Source organism: Myotis daubentonii, chromosome 1 (genome assembly GCF_963259705.1).
Source record: "Myotis daubentonii chromosome 1, mMyoDau2.1, whole genome shotgun sequence".
In the NCBI taxonomy this organism is placed as follows: domain Eukaryota; kingdom Metazoa; phylum Chordata; class Mammalia; order Chiroptera; family Vespertilionidae; genus Myotis; species Myotis daubentonii.
In genome coordinates this window covers 158,160,741-158,183,210 of record NC_081840.1, presented here as the reverse complement: position 1 = coordinate 158,183,210, position 22,470 = coordinate 158,160,741, and the positions used below count along the sequence as shown (strand labels likewise).

The 22,470-nt window shown below is 44.9% G+C and overlaps 1 protein-coding gene across 1 annotated transcript in view; it reads right to left on the bottom strand.

Annotated features, from left to right (window-relative positions):
• Window positions 1-14,949, bottom strand: part of TAF3 (TATA-box binding protein associated factor 3) — a 205,290-nt gene extending 190,341 nt beyond the window's left edge. The window contains exons 1-2 of the mRNA XM_059663773.1: window positions 14,566-14,949; window positions 7,560-7,802 (exon numbers count right to left, since the gene is read on the bottom strand). Coding sequence (XP_059519756.1) covers window positions 7,560-7,802; window positions 14,566-14,731 — 409 coding nt within the window. The 5' untranslated portion in view covers window positions 14,732-14,949. The remainder of the gene's footprint in view (window positions 1-7,559; window positions 7,803-14,565) is intronic.
• Window positions 14,950-22,470: the final 7,521 nt, after the last annotated feature.

Here is a 22,470-nt window from a genome sequence, read left to right as displayed (position 1 = left end):
ACTTGGACAAGTGGTGAGAAGCAATGGGGAGACTGGCTCAAAAGAGAAGAACCTCAAAAAGCCAACAGGTATTCACTAAAAGTCTGGCAGGTCATGTGAGAAGAGTGGCTAAGGCTAAGGGTCTGGCTACAGGGGCTGGGGTGAGATCTATAGAGGAGAGAAAAGCCCTTGAGCTTTCAAACCCAACCCTTTGCTACTCTCTCTCTAGGACAGAGATCACTGAGAGGAAACTTGCTGGGACTAGAATCACAACTGGGCAGAAAATCAAAAAGGAAACTAGCATTAAGAGAAGATTCAGATAAAACTGGTGAAAGAATATAGAAAAATCTCAGAAAGCTACTCTATTTTTGAACAACACACAAAGAGGGAGCACTGTAAAGTTAGAAAAACTACCTTGAACTTCCTTCTAGATGTTCAGAAAACTACATTCACATATTTCTATAGGAAAAAGATGAATTATCAAAATAGCGTCTAGAAAATGAAAGCAAATGAAAAACACATAGTCAAAATACAGATGAAAACTGTAATATTCTATTTTAAATGGCCTAAAAGACATAAAAGACTAAAAATCAAAATTAGAAAAGTTCAGCTTTGGCCTGTGTGGCTCAGTGGTTGAGCATTAACCCATGAATCAGAAGATCACGGTTCGATTCCCAGTTAGGGCACATGTCCATGTTGTGGGCTTGATCCCCAGTGGGGAGCATACAGGAGGCAGCCAATTGCTGATTCTCTCTCATCATTGATGTTTCTATCTCTCTCTCTCTCTCTGCAATCAATAAAAACATATTTTTTAAAAAAAATCAGAAGAACTCAGAAATGAGGTGACACAACTCAAGAAAGTAGTTACATGATCTAACAATGGGCACATGGTACAATCATTAAAAAACTGGAGTGAATAGGATAACATAAGCAACAAAAATTTTTACCCATTTCAGTAATCATGAACGATACAGTATTAATATTGTATGTGTAATCTAGGATATGGCAAATAAATAATTATAGAATGTTCTATCATCTTTTTTTATCCCTGGGAACTAAATTTTTGTTATGAACAAAATTATTTACTGATGTAACATAAAAGTAAAAACCCTATAGTCCTGAATTTGAATTGGAAACATCTATATAAACTCATTAGCTACTTTATTGGTTATCTATCCAAACACATCTATATGTATGTTTTTAAGTATAAATATTTAATTACCATTGCCTACTAACAATGATGACCCAGTTGTAATAAGTACCCCACGTGCCTAGATTGTGGATTTGAAATGCCATTTCTCAAGAAGCCAGGATTTCTTGATAAAAGATTGATTCTAAGTGGAGGACAAGAATATACAAATGAGATTAGAACAATTTGATATAGCAGATAGATGGGCTCTATCACAGATAACTAGAATCATGTAAAAAATCTCAGAAGCCAGATTGAAGAAGCTGCCACTGGCCAAAGATAGGACAATCTGTGTTGCAATAGGGTATAACTAATTAGTCAGCTATGGATGACCAAGACCAACTCATTATCTTAAAAACTAGGTATATAAAATCAAAGAATCAAACATTTCTCTTCCTTTCTCTTTATGAATTATATCACTAAGTAACTCAATAATAGATGAGGAAAAGGATTTCCTTATAAAATTATTCCACTAAAGAATGAAATAAAATCAAAATGATGAGTGTCTCTATCTTGCAACCCCTAATGAATGAATGGGTTTAGGCATTGAGCATCAACACTGCTAATACAAAAAAAAAAGTGAAAACCAGACATTAGCCTCCTGATGAAGGAACATAACACTGCATATATCTTGCCAAAGGTATTGAACCAGAGTCTGATCCAGCCTCAGATTCTCGCTGCCAATTTGCAAGAAACACATTTAACTGTACTATGAGTACAGAGTCAGCAAAATCAAGACTGTGGCAATCCTGTAAATCATACCACCCAAATTCTTCAACAAATACACTGGAAGAAAATGAAAGGGATTCAGCAAGGGCAGGTTTGGTGGGTGGGGAGCTATAGACCAAAAGTGACTTAAAAGACATTTAAGGTAAAAACAGAGGGGGGTGTAAAGAAACTAAAGGTCAGGGATATATATATTTGGCAACTTTCAAATATGCAATACAGTATTATTAACTACAGTTAACACGTTGTACATTATATCCCATGACATTTTTTTGTAACTGAAAATTTGAATTTTTTTACTCCCTTCACTCATTTCGCAGCCCCCCCCCCCGCCCCAATTCTGGCAACAACAAATCTGTTCTCTTTATCTATGAGCTTGTGTGTGTGTTCAGAAAGGTAAAGTAACTTGATAACACTATAAACTCAGTAACTACTGAGTCATGTCTGAATGATTTAAGAAAGCCCGTGCTTTTTCTACTATATATCCTGCTGCCCCTTCAGTCCTTCTATTATTTTCCCTAACTGTGGTTAAGTCCTTCTAGTCTTATACATTCACCATCATAGAGAAGCCATTCAAATGCTTTTTTTGACATGAACCAAGTTGAAAGATTGATAAAATGGTAGTCCCATGACAGTACTTTGCTAATATTTTATGACCAAAGTCAGGCCTCTCACATGTGGCTCTTGAGGAAATAAAAAGAAAATGACTCTGGAAAACAGGTCTTATTATCGAAGTTGTTTATGTCTGTCACACTTCACACCATTAATAGAAGACTAGGAACTTTCTAACATTCTGTACCCAAGAAAAAAGAAATTTCAGATTGTAATGACTTATTAAGTTGACTTGTGTGGCTTCCCTCGCAGCCCTGGCTTCCTCCAGAAGGTCGTCCAGAAGGTCATCCAGAAGGACGTCTGGTCTAATTAGCATATTATGTTTTTATTATAATAGATTGCATAAAAAGTCAAAAGAATTAAGATTCTTTGCTTCAAATATTCTAGAAGAGAAACTCAAAATTTTACTGAGGTAGTAATTTCAGACAGAAGTCAGTACCTAAAATCACTAACCTGTTTTTTATACTCTTTCACTTCCCAATATAAATCTGATATCTTAGTTACACTTCCTTGGCAGTATTTAAACATGATAACTATATCACTTTGAGAGAATTTTATTGTGTATTATTTGCATGCTATAAAAATAAAACAAAAGGACCAAATGGGTAAGTGGAGATTATTATCAAAGTTGTAGCCTTGGTTTTGAGTATGAGCTTATTAGAGGTTATTTAAAAAATAACTCTCTAAATAAATAAATGAAGGTTATGTATGAACCAAACATAAGCCTATGCACAAATCAAGGATTTAGATTAAATGTCCATCTGAGTCCAAATTATTAAAAAGGCCACACAAAAAAAAGCCAGTTTAACTATTAAATACGAGGTATAATACGAGACAGAAAGTTATGCAAATTACAAAAGTTAGATTTAGAAAGCTCCAAAAGGCAGAGAGAAAATGGGCTGGAAAAAAAAAATTTTAATGAATTTCTTTTCTTTCTCTCTCTCTTTTTTTTATTTCAGAGAGGAAGGGAGAGGGAGGAAGAGATAGAAATATCAATGATGAGAATCATTGATTAACTGCCTCCTACACGCCCACTACTGGGGATTGAGCCCACAACCCAGGCAAGTCCCCTGACTGGAATCCAACCATGACCTCCTGGTTCATAAGTAGACTGAGCTACACTGGCTGGTCTGGGCTGAAATTTTTAAAATGAAAGTAGTAGTTCCAGCTCAATTACATGCCATTTGATAACGTGCATAAGTGTGGTCATTAAACTTTTACCACTGTCTAATTCACTGATAGAAAACTCATAATCACCTATCATTCTGAGAACCACTGATGTGGCCAATTATTCACATATTAGTGTCTTTCCTTTAATTTCCTCCTACACAATGCCTTAAGTTTTCTAAGCACAAATCCAAATTTTGTGTATTTCTAAGTGCCTTTCACCTAAAAATTCAGAGCCACACAAAGATTATTTTTAAAGTACAAGAGGAAATATCATATATTAATATTTAATATGACCCTCATAAAAATGCCTAGGAAGCTTAATAAATTACATTTAATGACAACAGTAAAGAAGGAATTCCAGGTATACTTGACATTCATGACTTGTCTGTAAGAGAAAATGTCAGTTCTCTTCAATCAGGCCTCTGACCAAGAAACCCTCCTTTTATAATGTTGATATTGAAATGCATTTGTTATGTTTTTAAAGTAAGTATATTGCCCTAGCTGATTTGGCTTAGTGGACAGAGTGTCGGCCTGCAGACTAAAGGGTCCCTGGTTCGATTCCAGTCAAAGGTACATGCCCAGGTTGTGGGCTTGACCCCCAATAGGGGGCGTGCAGGAGGCAGCTGATCAGTGAGTCTCTCTCATCATTCATGTTTCTATCTCTCTCTCCTTCTACCTTCCTCTCTGAAATAAATAAAAATATATTTTTTTGAAAAGATTAAAAAAAATTGCCCTAACTGGTTAGGCTCAGTGGATAGAGCATCGGCCTGCAGACTGAAAGGTCCCAGGTTCGATTCCAGTCAAGGGCATGTACCTTGGTTGCGGGCACATCCCCAGTGGGGTGTGTGCAGGAGGCAGCTGATCAATGTTTCTCTCTCATCGATGTTTCTAATTCTCTATCTCCCTTCCTCTCTATAAAAAATCAATAAAATATATTTTTAAAAAATTAAAAAATATAAAGTAAGTAAATATATGCTTAGAGAAGTCCTAACAAATATAAGTCTCTAAGATAAAAAACTATGACATTAGGGAATAATGGTTTAAAAAGAATGGCTATACATAGGGGATTATAAAGAGTAAGATTTCCTCAAGGACAATAAAGTCTGCAAATATAAATAAAATCAAAGGTGGGGAAGAAATCAGAATTTTAGGCAGTTACAGAGAAGCTGGCTGAGGGGAATATATAATTACTATGCCTGATTAGCAATTATTTTATAATAAAAAAATTCTATACAACCAAACATGTCTACTTATCATTAAAAAATGGATGTAAATCTGTAAAATATTAGTGAATGTTCCAGGAACATACAACTCACATTACTAATAAGCAGGAGGAAAAGAGCTATCCCAATTTTTCTGCTTCAAAGGCTATTTACTTAAATATCCCATCTATCCACACTAATAAAAGACAAACATGCAAATTGGCCATACCTTTGCTATGCCTTAAGCCACGCCCACTAGGAAATCAGAGAGACTATATGCAAAATAACCCAACCAAGATGGTGGCCGGCAGCCACGGAGCTGGAGTGAGCAGGAGGCTTGGTTGCCCCAATGATGGAGGAATCCAAGCTTCCTGCCTGCCACAGCCGGCTCTGAGCTCCACTCAAAGCAACAAAGTTTCAATTATAGAAGATAAATAAACCCCAAATACCTGCTTTCAGCCGGCTGTGGCCACAGAGCTGGAGCGAGCAGGAGGCTTGCATTGCCACTGGCGATGGAGGAAGCCAAGCTTCCCTCCTGCCCACCCTGGCCCGCTCTGAGCTCCTCTCAAGGCTACAAAGTTTCAATTCTAGAAGGTAAATAAATCCCAGAATAAAAAAAGAAAAAGAAAAAAAGGAGAGGCTGGGAGCTTCTGTCGCCAAGGGGCTTGGCCAGCCTGAAAATGGCCCTCACCCATACTGGCCAGGCACCCCAGTGGGGACACCCCCACCCTAAAGGGGATGTGGCCAGCCTGAAAACAGCCATCAGCCCCTCACCCAGGCTGGCCAAACTTCCATGGGGTGAGGGTCCCCACTAGGGGGGTGCTTGACCAGCCTGCAAACAACCATCAGCCCCTCACCCAGGCTGGCCAGGCATCCCAGTGGGGACCCCCTCCCTGAAGGGGGTGTGACCCCCACCCTGAAGGGGGTGTGACCCCCACCCTGAAGGAGGTGTGAACAGCCTGCAAACGCCCATCAGTCCCTTACCCAGGCTGGCCAGGCACCCCAGCGGGACCCCCACCCTGATCCGGGACACCCTTCAGGGCAAACCAGCCGGCCCTCACCCGTGCACCAGGCCTCTATCCTATATAGTAAAAGGGTAATATGCAAACTGACCCTAACAGAAGAAAGACTGGGAATGATTGGTCACTATGACACACACTGACCACCAGGGGGCAGACGCTCAATGCAGGAGCTCCCCTCTGGTGGTCAGTGTGCTCCCACATGGGGGAGCTCTGCTCAGCCACAAGCCAGGCTGATGGCTGCCAGTACAGCGGTGGTAGTGGGAGCCTCTCCTGCCTCCTCAGCAGCACTAAGGATGTCCGACTGCAGCTTAGATCTGCTCCCCGCTAGCAAGTGGACATCCCCCAAGGGCTGCCGGGCTGCCAGAGGGATGTCTGATTGCCAGCTTAGGCCCAATCACCCGGGGAGCAGGCCTAAGCCAGCAGGTGGTCATCCCCTGAGGGGTCCCAGACTGCGAGAGGGCACAGGCCAGGCCTCTAGTATACATATAAAAGCCTAAGCGACCATTATGACCGGGTGACCAGATGACCAGACGACCAGCTGGTATCTATAACGTGTAGTGACCACCAGGGGGCAGATGCTCAATGCTGTCCCCTGGTTGTCAATGTGCTCCCATAGCCAACCTCCCATAGTCCCTCCTCCCAGCTGGCCAGCCCGCATCAACCCCAGGGCCAGCTGGCCAACCTCCCGCAGTCCCTCCCCCTGGGCCGGCTGGCCCCCATCAGCCCTGATCGGGACTGGGCCAGATGGTCCCAATAGGCCCCAATCGCCAGCCAGACCAAGGCATCCCACCCATGCATGAATTCGTGTACCAGGCCTCTAGTTCTCAAATAAGACTTTTTTGTGGTCATGTTCTGTTCGCCCTTCATAAAATTCACAAAGGAAATCAATGGCTCATCAGACATAACCTTGATTATGCCACATCTCTACTTGGTGATGCCAGCTGCAAGTCTGTTAACTTAAAGGTTAGGATAATTTGTAAATAATCCTATAGAATAAAAGCCTAATGCAAATTGGCCACTTGGGCAGTCATTTGAACGCTAGCTATTATGTGTGCTGACCACCAGGAGGCAGTGCAGAACATGGTGGGAGATGGCAACGCAGCGCTGGTAGCAGGCGCTCAGGTGCTGGGTGCCTGCAAGGAGCCCAGCCCACACCCTTGCGGCCTCTTCCGGGTGAGCCGGGCGCAGCCGCCGGGACCACAGGGGCTGTTTGGGCTCCCTGTGGGTTCACACAGGAACTAGTCTGCAAGGCTGGCCGGAAGAGAGCGTGTTGCCCGCCTGGCTTCCATATGGTGCCGCTGAGAGGACCAGTGAGGCGTCCGGCAGCACTCACTGCATCTCCATGTGGGGACTCAGGCACTGTGACTCAGGCGGAGGGGGGCACACGGGGACCCAGGGACCCAGGTGCTACCCAGGGCCCAGAAGTCAACTGGCACCTGCCCTTCCATGCAAGATGCTTGAGCTTCGATCACCAGCCAGGCCTAGGGACCATACCTATGCACCAGGCCTCTAGTATTAAAATATTTTTATTGCACTCCTAGAATTTATATATTAGTATGGCATTCTATATAATTCAGTTAAGAAAACTAAGATGATTAAAAACCCATTAAAATAGTTACCTGAATATATGAGTTAGAAACAAACAAAAACATCACAAACCTTCTTGAGAAGACACAATGGGTGGCATGTAATCAGGAATGTATTCTTTTCTTTCCTCTGCATCTTTACTTCCAGGTTGAGGAAACTGGAGTACATTGTTCTTACTAACAGGAAACGAAGGAATTTGATGTGGGAAAGTAACGGGTTCAATATTGTGAATATAGTCTTCTAGTTCATTAAGACTAACCCCCATAAGTTGGAAAGCTTCACCAACATCATCCAAAATTGGGTCTGTTCGGCCATCTGAAACAAAGTCAAAAGCAAAGCAAATTATTTTAAGAAAATCCCATGAATATTTAAAACATATTAAGACAAAAATATTAGCTAAATATGTATCAGAATCAAGTATGTTGCATATTCAAGACCTAGCTGTCAGAAAGAATGGAATAAATTTTAAATAGAACATAGTATTTAAATATTAGAGAGTTGTGTGACTGATGTGGCTCAGTGGTTGAACGTCAACCTATGAACCAGGAGGTCAGGTTCAATTCCCCATCAGGGCGCATGCCCAGGTTGTGGGCTCAATCCCCAGTGGGGGGGCATGCAAGAAGTAGCCAGTCGAAGATTCTCTCACATCATTGATTATTTCTATCTCTCTCTTCCTTTCCCTTCTGCTCTCTGAAATCAATAAAAACATATTAAAATATATGTTAGAAAACTGATTCTCTTTTAAAATAATATCTTTATTGATTTTTTTAGAGTAAGGGAAGAAGGTAGAGGGAGAAAGATACATCGATGTGAAAGTAGAACATCAAACAGCTGCCTCCTGCATGCCCCTGACTGGGGATTGAGCCTGCAACCTGGTCATAGGCCCCAACTGAGAATCAAACCAGTAACCCTTTGGTTCACAGGATGATGCCCAAGCTACTGAGGCACACCAGCCAGGGCTAGAAAGCTGATCTTTAAAATCAATTTTAAATATGACCTGACAACCAACCAGAATACCACAGACAATTCATACTAACAATCAGTTGGTATGGAACAAAGTTTAGGGAACAGTGGCTGACACAAATTAAATGCCCAATAAATATTATTATTTTTTATTAGATAGCTAGAATGCTGTGCTGACTTAAGTAAATGGCCATTACATTTTCTCTATTATTCAATGATGCATCTCTTAGGGATGCATCTTAGTCATCCCTAAGACAATGACTATGACATAGTTGGCACTCAATAAATACTTGTGGAAAAAAGCTGTGGGACATTTACGCTATAAAATACTATGCAGCTATAAAAAAGAGTGATCTCTTACCCTTTGGGACAGCATGGATGGATCTGGAAAATATTTTGCTAAGTGAAATAAGCCAAACTGAGAAAGACAAATATCACATGATCTCACTTATTTGTGGAATCTAATGATCAAAATGAATTGACCAACAAAATGAAACCCTAAGCATGGAGGCATGGAACAGACTGACATACCTCGATGTGGGGTTGGGGGGACAAGAAGAGATAAACCAAAGAACTTGGGTGAAAGAAGGGAGGAAATGGGAGATATCTATAATACTATCAACAATAACAAATATATTAAAAAATAAATACTTGTTGAATGAATTATACTGCTGAATCAATTTTTTATTTATTTTTATTTATTTATTTTGGAGAAGAGGGGGAGAAAAAGAGGGAGAGAGATATTGATTTTTTGCTCTACTTATTCATGCATCATTGCTTGCTGAATCAATTCTTTAAATCCAAGGAAATTTAGAGAAAGAACTTAGATCATAAAGGTAATTTATACATAAAGTTTTTCATGTAATTAAAAGACACCATGTATAAGAGATACAGATGAAAAGAATACAAGTTAGATATAGTGAGGTTCTCTTTAGAAAAAGAGTTTCTTCTATGCCTACCCTTAGCAGAACATAAGGTCTCTCTACATCTTTCAAAGCTTCTATGAAAATTTCAATTCCTAAGTTCCACTACCCTAAGAATTTTGTTTTCTTACTGAAATCACCTATGATTACTTCAAACTTCTATGTCCAAAATTAAATCATGCTATAAAATGAAAAAGAATAATTAAAGTTTGTAAAAATTAGATACATGCTTGCCCACACACATGAGGAAAACTCTAGAAGGACATCCAACTGTTAACAGTTTAAGGAGGTGAAACTCCCTTTGGGCCCTGGATTTCAGAATTTCTTCTATTCCTAAAATCACTATCTCAGTATAGTTTCAAGTTCTCCCAACTTGAGTATTTCTTGCACTTGACCGACAGCACAATATTCTTAAAATATCACTTTCAACGCAGTTCCCCTCCTTAGGAGTATGCAGTGATTTCTACCACACTTTAATTTCTTTGTCTTTTAAGTTCCTCCCTAATCTGATTTCACTCTGTTTAACATTTTCTAAAATGCTTCAACTGGCTAAATATGTCAAAGCAGGCCACCTCACTAGTACTTTTTATCATGTTTAATTTCACTTGGGTATCTTAGTTTATGCTTTTCTCTAATCTGGCATGTTCTCCTCCTACAGACAACCATACTTCATAGTTCAACTCAAATGTCATCTTTTCTGTAAAGTAGTCCTGCGCCAGAATCCACAGCCCACAACCACCTCTCCTTTACCTTATTCCTTTTGCATTTCTGCCTACACCATGCAAATATTATAGTACTAGGAGCCCGGTGCACGAAATTCGTGCACTGGGGGGGGGGGGGAGTGTGTCCCTCAGCCCAGCCTGCCCCCTCTCACATACTGGGAGCCCTCAGGCGTTGACCCCCATCACCCTCCAATCATAGGATCAGCCCCTTGCCCAGGCCTGACGCCTCTGACAGAGGTGTCAGGCCTGGGCAGGGGACCCTCATTTCTCCCCATCACTGGTTCTGCCCCCAGCCCACGCCTGATGCCTCTGGCCCAGGCATCAGGCCTGGGCAGGGGACCCCCAGGCCCCTCTGATTGCTGGCTCTGCCCCTTGCCCAGGCCTGATGCCTCAGCCAGAGGCGTAGACCCCCACCACCCTCTGATCACCTGATCGGCCCCTTGCCCAGGCCTGATGCATCCGCTAGAGGCGTAGACCCCCATCACCCTCTGATCGCCTGATCGGCCCCTTGCCCAGGCCTGACGCCTCCGCCAGAGGTGTCAGGCTTGGACAGGGGACCCCCATCTCCCCCCGATCACTGGCTCTGGCCCCCGCCCAGGCCTGAGGCCTCTGGCCCAGGAATCATGCCTGGGCAGGGAACCCCCATCTCCCTCTGATCACTTGCTCCACCCCCCGCCCAAGCCTGACGCCTCTGACCCAGGCTTCAGGCCTGGGCAAGGGGACCATCATATCCCCCCAATCCCCGGCTCAGCCCCCCGCCCAGGCCTGATGCCTCGGCCAGAGGAGTTGACCCTCATCACCCTCCGATCACCAATCACCAGATCGGCCCCTTGACCAGGCCTGAGGCCTCCGGCAGAGGTGTCGGGCCTGGGCAGGGGACCCCCAGCTCCCCGCGGTTGCAGGCTCCGCCCCTGCCCAGGCCTAACGCCTCTGGCCCAGGCGTCCGGCTCGGGCAGCGGGGACCCGCAGCTGCAGCGGCCCCGCGATCGTGGGCTCTGCTTTAGGCCCAGGCAAGGGGCCCCTAGCTCCCGGGACTGCCAGCTTCGACCGTGCCCAGCTCCCATCGCTGGCTCCACCCCTACTTCCTGCTATCACTGGCCAGGGCGGCAAAGGCGCCTGATTCTCCTATCATGGCTGGGGGGCAGGGCAAAGGCGGCCCCAGGGCCCTGCCCCCCAGCTCTTAGCTCCCTCCTGGGTTTCCGATCACTGTCAGTGGCAGGGGGCTTCTTCCTGCTTTCCCTTTTGCCTCCCTGCATTGTGCCTACATATGCAAATTAGCCGCCATCTTGTTGGCAGTTAACTGCCAATCTTAGTTGGCAGTTAACTGCCAATCATAGTTGGCAGTTAATTTGCATATAGCCCTGATTAGCCAATGAAAAGGGTATCGTCGTACGCCGATTACCATTTTTCTCTTTTATTAGTGTAGATTAGTGTAGATTAGTGCCCTAGCTGGTATTGCTCAGCAGTTATAGAGTGTCATCGGCCCACGCACCAGAGGGTGGAGGGTTCGTTTCCCAGTCAAGGACATGTACCTGGGTTTCAGGTTTGTTCCCCGGCCCTAGTCGGGGTAAATGCAGGAGGCAACCAGTAGATGTGTATGTGTGTCTCTCTCTCCCCTTCCTTCTCTCTGAAAAGCAAAGGAAAAAATATCCTCAGGTAAGGATTAACAAACAAAAAATTATAATACTGCCTTGCCTGGTTTGGCTCAGTGGATAGAGCATCGGCCTGTGGACTGTAGGGCCCCAGGTTCGATTCCGGTCAAGGGCACATGCCTGGGTTGCGGGCTCTGTCCAATGTGCGGCAGGCAGCCAATCAATGATTCCTTCTCATCACTGATGTTTCTATCTCACTCTTCCTCTCCCTTCCTCTCTGAAGTCAATAAAAAATATATTTTAAAAAATTATTAAAAAAAAATTATAGTACTAGTGCTAAGAGTCATTCTGAAATATTTAGCACCTGATTTCAGCTCATACATATTTTACACATAATACAACACATATAGCCCATTTATACTTTGACAAATCATTGCTTTAGGGAAATATAAAAATGCATTATTTGTTGAATTAATAGTAACTTCTGATGCTTGCTTTAACTTGAGAGCATTTTTTAAAAAAGGAATAAATACCATCAGTTTGTTGTTGTTGATATTTTGACAGCCATGTACAAACCTATGGGCAGGGATTGTGCCTAAGTAATTTAATTTCTCCAAAACCTAGCATAGTGGTTAGTTCATAAGTGGTGCTCAGTAAGTGTTCGTCAAAAAGACAAAAAGGATTTAAAGGAATCCAAAATAAGATTGTATATTAGTAATTTGAGGTTACAGAATTCAAGGTTAAAGTAAGGATAGTAAAGAAAAAGATAATCTAAAAAAAAGTCTGTAATGAATCAGTATACCAAAAATTGGCATTTTTAAAAATGTCACCAAACCACAATAGAGACTAATGAACCTGATAACTGCATTCCCACTGAAAGCAAGAAAATAAACTACAGAAATTGAGTAATTAGGAAAGGGCTTCACATTAATTCATAACAATAATCACTTAGTGACTTTGGAATACCTGGTTACTTGGAGTGCCAGCACATATTCTGTTTCAGTTGTATAAGGCAGCAAAGGTAACCATGTACTCAGGGGATAGTCTGATAACCTAAAGGTATAGTACATCTGTCTTTATTTAGGGAAACTGGTAGCAGAAACATAATCTGGACTATGCATAACCATAACAATATTCTCACAGATCATGAAATGGTGGGAGGGACGAAGGCGAGGAAAAGAAGCAAAAGCCAAGAAGCGTGCTGGTGGTGTACTTTCAAGACAGCAATGAATGAGAGCTATGGGCAGTTTCAAATTTAGATCAGAAGTATCAGTGAAATCAAACATTCAAAAAAATACACACTTTTAAAACTCAAAAAAGTGCAGTGATTACATAGCTATTGTGGTAGTGGGTTATCAGTGCATTCGTTTATTCAACAAATAGCTGCTGGGGGGCCTAGCATGCACGGTTACAGAATACAAACATTATAAATGTGCTTGCTGGAGAGGAGACAGGACAAGGTGAGAGAGAAACACACATGCTTACAAACCAAGGTGCTACATAACAGAAACATGCACACAGACTCAGGAGAGAAGATAACATGAGTTTCCTAAAGCAGGTGTGATAAGTGAATCTCAAAATACAAGTAGTGCTACTGGTGGGCCGGGGGTGAAGGACACTCTAGGAAACAGCATGCCCATAGGAATGGATAGATAACAATGTTTCAGAAGAGGCAGGTAAGGTAGCTCAGCAGGACTGCAAACAGGATGGCAGGGTAGCAGGAGGTCAGACAAATGCTCACAGAAGGGAACTGCGCATTGTTGAAGAGTTTATGTTTTCAGCCTGTAGACAACTAAAACACTTTTAAGAATGACACGACCAGATGTGTGTTGTGGATACATTATTTTGGCAGCACTACGGGAGCCGGAATGGAAATTGGGCCTAAGAAGTGAAGTGTGTCCACGGGTCTCAATGTCTCAGCCTTAGGAGTCACTTTAAACAAAACACACTTTTCCTGCGAAACTGAGTGCCAGTTCTCCAGTTTACTGCCTTAAAAAGCAAGGACCTGAAATTTACATCAGGGCTCGCTCCCTCTCCAAACAAAACCATCGCATCAAGGAGATGACGAGGTGCAGCTTCTATGAAATGTCCCCCAAACGGTAAATACCTCCAGCTAAAGACACTTTCGGGCATTCCCTTAAAACGCCAAACGTCCTGTGTCTCGGGGGACCCGAGGAACCTTGGAAACTTGTCTCTACTCCCCCGACCACCCCTGGAGAGCCACGGGCAGAACAGATGCAGGAGCAAGTCAGGGGGCGCGTGTTCATCCCAGGGAAAGTTCGCCCGAGTGACCCTGACCCCGCTGGCCTCGGGAAAGAGTCGGCGAAGACGCTGCCGGTGAACCGAGCAGACACGGCGGGCGAGGCAGAGCCCCTAACGAGCGAGCGGAGCTGTCAACGCGCCCGCGCCGGGAGCTGCGGCAGGGCCAGCCTCGTTCGCAGCGGCCGGCAGACGGAGCGCCTGTGACAACTAGTTGTAGTAGTTTGCAGGCGAGGCAGGGGGAGGACCCGAGGGGAAAGGGGCTCTCGGACGCTCCCGGGGTGGCTCTACGCGCGGCCGGACAGACAGGAGACCGCGGGCGAGACCGACGCGCCGTGCAGAGCAGAGGCGAGCGGGAGGGTGTGGAGCTGGGAGCCGACCGGGGGCTCCCGGCTGGAGGCGGGAAGTTAGCGGACGAGGACGAGGCACCAAAAGGATAACTAGAGTTTGCCAGGGACAGTGGAAGCGGAGGGGCGTCAGGGACCAAGAAGACGCCGGCACTCGGGTGGGGGGTGAAGGGCACCGACACCTCGGAGATGCGGGGAGAGCGATGGGGAGACCGGAGGTGTCACTCGTGACTGTCCGGAGGCAGCCCTCCCGCACCCAGCCCGGTACTCACAGAGCTCGGAGTACCGGTGGCAGCCCCGTCCCAACTGCTGCAGGTAGCGCTGCAGGACGTCCGTGAGGAGGTGGCAGGCGCTGAGTTGCACGGAGTCCCAGCCCAGCGCCTGGCAGATCTGCGCCACCGAGACCCTCAACAACGACCTGGAGTAACTCTCGCACATCCCGCTCCGTGGACTCCACCGCAGCACTTGCTGCCACTTCTCTCCACCGCCACCGCCTAACCTTAGCAGAGCCCCTGATTCATCCTCTAGGGCCCCTGCGGCGGGGAAAACGTTCCCCCCGACCCCTGGCGACCACCTCAAAGCCTCGGCAGCACGGAGCGCGCCAGCCTGAGAGCCGCCATTTTGGGCTCGCTCCGCCTCCCGCTGGATGGTCGCCGGGGCGAGACAGCACTAGCCGAACGCTGAGCGCACCGATGAGGAAGCTCCGCCCCGTTGGAGCAGAGCGATGCTATCGGTATCGATTCTCGAGACTGGAAAGCTGTAGGAAACGTCGTTGCCGAGCGCAGGTGGAAGAAGCGGCCGAAGAGGCAGGTGCTCGGGCCTTCCGGGTGGGGGTTGGATGCTCACTTGGAGAGGAAGGGAGAGGGGACCGGCAGTGGTTTAGGGGCAAAAATCAGGAATGAAGTGAAAATGCGAGTGTTAGAGAGAAGTGGGAAACCGAGGGTTCGGAGTCAAGGGGCGGGATTTGGGGCGTGGGAACCTAAGTGCGCCCCCCCCCAAACGTGGATCTCATCCGTTTTGCCTCTGCTCAAAGAAAACAACCTGAGCTTTTTACCATCGTGTAGATTAAATCACGCCCAAGCTGTTTAGCATGCCATTCCGAGCCCTTAACAAGTAGGGTGGGGACTAGGGTGAGACGAGTTAGGCACTGGCCTTGGTGCAAAATTTATGAGGCCTCAGAAATCGAATCAAGGTCAATAACAAGTACCTTAAATCAGTGGAGCTGGCAGAGGGCATGGGGCACGTTTGCCTACACCAGAGCCTTCTCCCAGCCTCAGCCGAGTGTTACCAGATCTCTCCAATTTGCCAGAAATTGGGATTTTGTGATAAGGGCCTCGATTTTTAAATATTGGGAATACATTTTTAAAATTTTAATTTGCAAGCAAACTAATCCCATGGTTAAGCCAGGTTGTAATGGCTCAATTACTCTGTTTCTTAAATATGCAGAATAAATGTGTGTGTGTGTTTTCCCTGCAAGCTTCCTTCTTTCCCCTTATTCTCTCCCCTGTATTGTTTCCGTTTCTCTATTCTTATACCTATCACAGTGCATTAAGTATTTGAGTTTATATGCCTCTCCCAATAAATTGTGAATTTCCTAGTGGCTTTACATTACCCCTAGAGGGACTATTTCAGGACCTTCAACATAATATATTCTTTTTTTTTTTTTAAGTCTTAAAAACCCAATAGCCCTAGACGGTTTGGCTCAATGGACCCTGCGGACTGAAGGGTCCTGGGTTTGATTTCAATCAAGGCACATGCAGGGGTTTCAGGTCCAATCCCCAGTAAGGGGCGTGCAAGAGGCAGCCAATCAATGGTTTGCTCTCATCACTGATGTTTCTATCTCTCTCTCCCTCTCCTTTCCTCTCTGAAATCAATAAAAATGTTTTTTTAAAAAAACACTATATAACTGAAAATATGGTACTTCAACTAAATGACCATCTGTAGAGAAGGAGCAAGGTGCTAGGTGGCAGGGGCCTATAACATCTTTTTCATTGACTTTTCTGACCCCAAGATTATCAGGGACCTTTTGGATATCAAATGTATGGGCCACTTTAGCCTTCATCTTACTTGACCATTTTGTAATTATTTGATAATGTTGAACACTGTCTTCATTTTGAAACGTTGGTACCTTGAATTTCACAATACACCCCTCTCTTGCTGTTCAGTCAGTTCTTCTGGAGCTTCCTTTTATAGCTCTACATTTGATTCCTCTTCATTTGCATGTGTGTGCTTTAACCCCTTAACATTATATTTTGGAAAATTTCAAACCTACAGAAAAACTATAAATAGGTATAAACTTGACCTACATTCATCAGTTGTTAACATTTTGCCATGTTTACTGTGTGCATACACATAAAGCATCCCTTTTTCCAGAACAATTTGAAAATACTTGCAAACTTCATGGCATTTAACCCAGAAATAGTTCAGTCTGTATCTTCCCCAAACAAGGACATGATTATATGTCACAGGTTCAATTCCCTAGAAAAACAGTTCTGAGATGAAATTCAAACTGCAGAAAGTTTATTAAGGAGTGCTTCTGGGACCACCACCTGTGCAAGGGAAAGAGCTTGCAATGCACTTTCCTTTCGCTTTGTTGTTTTTGTTTTTTAACTTTTCCTTGCAATGCACTTTCAAGGAGGACTTCAGCCAATCCCATAGGGAGCTGAAGGTGGATGGCCCTTCAGCTTTTCCATGAGATGAAACTAGGCGGCTGACCTTTATATTCCTGTGTTGGTAAAAAATATAATGTAAGCCCTCATTGTGTGACGGCTTTCCTGGAAAGGTTGTGTAATCGTAGGCAAAGGTGCTTTCTGCAGCAGAGGCAATTCCAAGGAAGGCGGAAGTCCTTCAGTCCTAAGGGGATCTAAGCCGTGCATTACAATATTCTTTCCTGTCTTAGTCTGTTTGGGCTGCCATGACAAAATATAGTCAAAACTCATTTCTCTAATGTCTGCCATCTCAAACAATTAGGTTCTCTACAAAGGTGTTCACAGGAAAAATGTCTCCAATTTTCGACCTGACAGCCCTTTAAAGCTGATACCGCAGGTCTTTTAGGCAACAAACAAAAGAGAGAATGCTTTTGTTGCTGGTGACAATTAGCACAATTTTAAAACATAAAGAGGCCATCCAGAGTGCTAATGTTGCTAAGGATGTGAAAGTGCTCACAAAACAATAACCACAGGCAATTGAATAGGTAGAAAACTGTTGTTGATTGGATAAAAAGATAAGCAGTTAGCTGGTGATGGCATTTCAGAGGCAGTGATCTATGAAAAATTCTTTTTTTTTTTAAATTAACCTTATTGTTGAAAGTATTACAGATGTCCCCTTTTCCCCCCCAGCCCACCCAGGCCTTCCAGCCCACCCAGGCCTTCACTACCATATTGTCTGTGTCCCTGGGTTATTCGTATAAGTTCTTTGGTTAATCATTTCCCACTCACCCACCCACCTAGCCCCTGAAAAATTCACGTAAGGCTAGGAGGGGGTGGTTTGATAAATTTAAGAAAAGAATTATTTATAGATTAAATAGTACATTAGACATATACTGTATATATGAGAAAGGTGAAAAAAGGGGAATCATTTGGGGGTCCGGAATGGGTTCACTCAACTTACATTATTTCTAATGGGAAAAAATATTTGGTTTTCAAACAAATTGCTTCTCCAACAGCCTTCTGGAATGAATTAGGTTCAAGAACTGAAGTTCCACTCTACCATAGACTGGGTAACTTATCAACAGAGATTTATTTCTCACAGTTCTGGAGGCTGGAAGTCAGCAATCAACTTCTGTTCTCACTCACAAGGTGGTAGGGGCCTGGGAGCTCTGTGGGATCTGGTTTATAAGAGCATTAATCCCATTAAAGAGGGCTCCACCCACCCTCATGATCTAATCGCATCCTAACAGCTCCATCTTAATACCATCACGCTGGGAGTAAAGATTCCAACATGCATTTTGGCAGTACACAAATATTCAAACCATAGCAACTTTAGTCCACTTCTTGTACCCTTAAATTCACTTCTTGGTATACATATGAGGAACAGCTCCTCCTGGATTTGGGAGTTGGAGGTAGGGGGGTAGGGGGGTGGGGGAGGAAGAGACTCTTTTCCTAGAGAAAAAACAAATAGGAGGGACAGGAGACAGATTACAGCTTCCATTGATCGTCTTCCTCCTCCACTGTTCTAAATTTCTCTCACCAAAGCTAGCACCACTATTGGTCCTCAGTGGCTTACCTAGTGGCACCACCCAGACCCTTTCTGCAGGTCTGAGCCCCTGGTTTTTATGCCCTTTTCAGACTGTGGCTGCTAAACCTGTCTGCAGACCATCAGCATTAGACAAGAGGCACCCAACCAGACCGCTTGGGTACCAAACATTTCTCCTTGCCTTCATTGTGTAACAGCAATGATCAGGGTCGATTACTCCTGCCAACACTGACTCCTCTGCATGCTGTCTCCTGGCCTAAGTGCCCAGGTAGTATTTCAGTGGGACTCTGTCTGTCTACCCTGGTGAAAACATCCCCCCCCCACCCCCTTTTGGAAATCAAAACTGTCAACCTGGGGAAGCCAGAGTTGCAGAGACCAGAACAGTTTCCCAGCAGGGAAACTGGCTTCCACCTGTGTGTGATCTATCTAACCCAGCAGCACAGACACATAAGTCATTGACTTAGTTTTGTATGTGGCATACTGGGGGACTTAGCCTGTGAGCTAGTGCTTTAGTTGTGCCTTCAAAGGGTGTTCCCCTGCACTGTCAGACTCACAGCTCTAGTGGTCTATCTGTTATGACCAAATGTCCACAGTCGTGTGCCCACTCCCAACCTCCTTTGTTGTAAAATGGCTCCCTTACTCTGACACAGCAATACAGGACACCAGTACATCAAACACCATAAGCAGGAAAGGCAAATCTATATCCATAAATCCAGAACATGCGCCTATTCCTGTCAACACAAATGGCTGCTCTTTCTAGGATGAGCATTGTGGTCCACTTGCTAAGTAGCTGGTTTGTCTCCTTAGAGTGTATTTACTTTGCTAGGGTGCTATAACAAAATGGCAAATTTGGGGGCTTAAACACTTATTTTCACACAGTTGTGAAGGCTGTAAGTTCAAGATCGGTGTTATCACAATGGATTTTCGTAGTCCTCCTCTCTCCTTGGCTTGAAGCCACTTTTATTTCTGAAACTTTGTGATGTTCTTCTCTGAAAGCTTTTAGGTCTCTACCTGCACTGATCTTGAATGAGCATCCTTGGACAAGTCTTTATAGTATGAGTACTTCTGTAGACTAGACCAGTGGTGGGCAAACTCATTAGTCAACAGAGCCAAATATCAACAGTACAACGATTGAAATTTCTTTTGAGAGCCAAATTTTTTAAACTTAAATTACATAGGTAGGTACATTGTTATTATCTTAATTAGGGTATTCCTAAGCTGGCCTTTCCTAAAAACATCCTCAATCTGAGGGGTCGACCTCAGCGAAGGTAACCCCACTTCTTCTAACGCCACTTCTTCAAAATAGACTGGCCCAGGCTGAAAACCGACTTCTGCGCATGGGCCACGAAGTTTCAATTGAACTGTACGTGCGCGCCCGCACGTGGTGTTTTGTGGAAGAGCCACACTCAAGGGGCCAAAGAGCCGCATGTGGCTCGCGACCCGCGGTTTGCTGACCACTGGACTAGATTATTAGAAGTGGAAATGACTCAAACTGTATATTTTGAAATTTAATAGACACTGCCAAATCACTCTCAAAAAGATGGTAAACTTGCACTAACAGTGTATGAGATTGATTCCTCCTACTGTAAAACTTTATCTTTTTAAAAAAACATTTACCATTCAAACCATTTAAAATTTTTTTGTTATGTTTTTATTGATTTCAGAGAGGGGGAGGGGAGGAAGAGAAACATCAATTATGAGAATGATCAACTGCCTCCTGCATGCCCCCTATTGGGGATCAAGCCTGCAACCCTAGCATTTGCCCTGACTCGAGTTGAACCCACAAGCCAGGCAACTTTTTCCGTCTTTAGTCTTTAAAAATTTGATGGATAAAAAGGACAATTGACTACAAATTCACTGCCCATTTTTAAAACTGACTTATCTTTTTTTCATTGAAATGGGATTTCTTAGTATATCAATGACATACACTCCTTTAAATCATCACCCGAGGGTATGTTTATTTGATTTTAGAGAGCAGGAGAGAAACATTTACAGGTTGCTTCCCAGATGCACCCCAACTGGGGATCAAACCCGAAACTTAGGTATATGCCCTGACTAGGAATGGAACCCACAACCTTTTGGTGTACAGAAACACACTCCAACCATATGAACACACCAGCCAGGGCAGTGACAAATACTTCTATCATTAGAGAAGTTTGTCTTACTGCTGTTCGATAAGAATGCACGATCATTTTTTCTACTTTTTCTTTAAAAAAAAAAAAAAAAATATATATATATATATATATATATATACATATATATATATATATATATATATATATATAACTTATGACTTCTGAGAGGGAGAAACATCAATACATCAATGATGATAGAGAATCATTGACCAGTGGCCTCCTGCACACTCCACATAGTGGATCTAGCCCACAACCCAGGCTTGTGCCCTGAACAGGAAATTGAGCCATAACCTCCTGGTTCATAGATTGATGCTCAACCACTGAGCCACACTATATGTATTTTATTTAATGTTTATCTAAAACTCAAGAGAATGGGTTTTTTATTTTATTTTTTATTGTTCTGTAGTCTTTCGAAATTACAGGGGTGGGCAAAAGTTTACAGTTGTTCATATGGAAAGAAGACAAATATACAATCTACACTAATAAAAGAGAAAAATGGTAATTGGTGTACGACGCTACCCTTTTCATTGGCTAATCAGGGCTATATGCAGATTAACTGCCAACTAAGATTGGCAGTTAACTGCCAACAAGATGGCGGTTAATTTGCATATGTAGGCACAATGCAGGGAGGCAAAAGGGAAAGCAGGAAGAAGCCCCCTGCCACTGACAGTGATCAGAAACCCAGGGGGGAGCTAAGAGCTGGGGAGCAGGGCAAAGGCGGCCCTGGGGCCGCCTTTGCCCTGCCCCCCAGCCATGATAGGAGAATCAGGTGCCTTTTCCGCCCTGGCCAGTGATAGCAGGAAGTAGGGGTGGAGCCAGCGATGGGAGCTGGGCACAGTCGAAGCTGGCAGTCCTGGGAGCTAGGGGTCCCTTGCCTGGGCCTAAAGCGAAGCCCACGATCGCGGCACCCCCCGCTGCCACTGCAGGTCCCCGCTGCCCGGGCCGGACGCCTAGGCTAGAGGCGTTAGGCCTGGGCAGGGGCAGAGCCTGCAACCACGGGGAGCTGGGGGTCCCTGCCCAGGCCTGACACCTCTGCCAGAGGCCTCAGGCCTGGTCAAGGGGCCGATCCGGTGATTGGTGATCGGAGGGTGATGAGGGTCAACTCTGGCCGAGGCATCAGGCCTGGGCGGGGGGCGGAGCCGGGGATTGGGGGGATATGATGGTCCCCTTGCCCAGGCCTGAAGCCTGGGTCAGAGGCGTCAGGCTTGGGCGGGGGGTGGAGCAAGCGATCAGAGGGAGATGGGGGTCCCCTGCCCAGGCATGATTCCTGAGCCAGAGGCCTCAGGCCTGGGCGGGGGCCAGAGCCAGTGATCGGGGGGAGATGGGGGTCTACGCCTCTGGCCGAGGCATCAGGCCTGGGCAAGGGGCAGAGCCAGCAATTGGAGGGGTCTGGGGGTCCCCTGCCCAGGCCTGATGCCTGGGCCAGAGGCATCAGGCGTGGGCTGGGGGGCAGAACCAGTGATGGGGGGAAATAAGGGTCCCCTGCTCAGGCCTGGGCAAGGGGCCGATCCTGCGATTGGAGGGTGATGGTGGTCAACGCTTGAGGGCTCCCAGTATGGGAGAGGGGGCAGGCTGGGCTGAGGGACACCCCCCCCCCCACACACACACCCAGTGCACGAATTTCGTGCACCGGGCCCCTAGTAAATAAATAATAATATAAGAGTAAACGTTTGCCCTAGCTGGTTTGGCTCAGTGGATAGAGTGTCAGCCTGTGGACTGAAGGGTCCCAGGCTCGATTCTAGTCAAGGGCACATGCCTGGGTTGTGGTCTTGATCCCCAGCGGGGGGGCATGCAGTAGGCAGCCGATCAGTGATTCTTTTTTTTAAAATATATTTTATTGATTTTTTT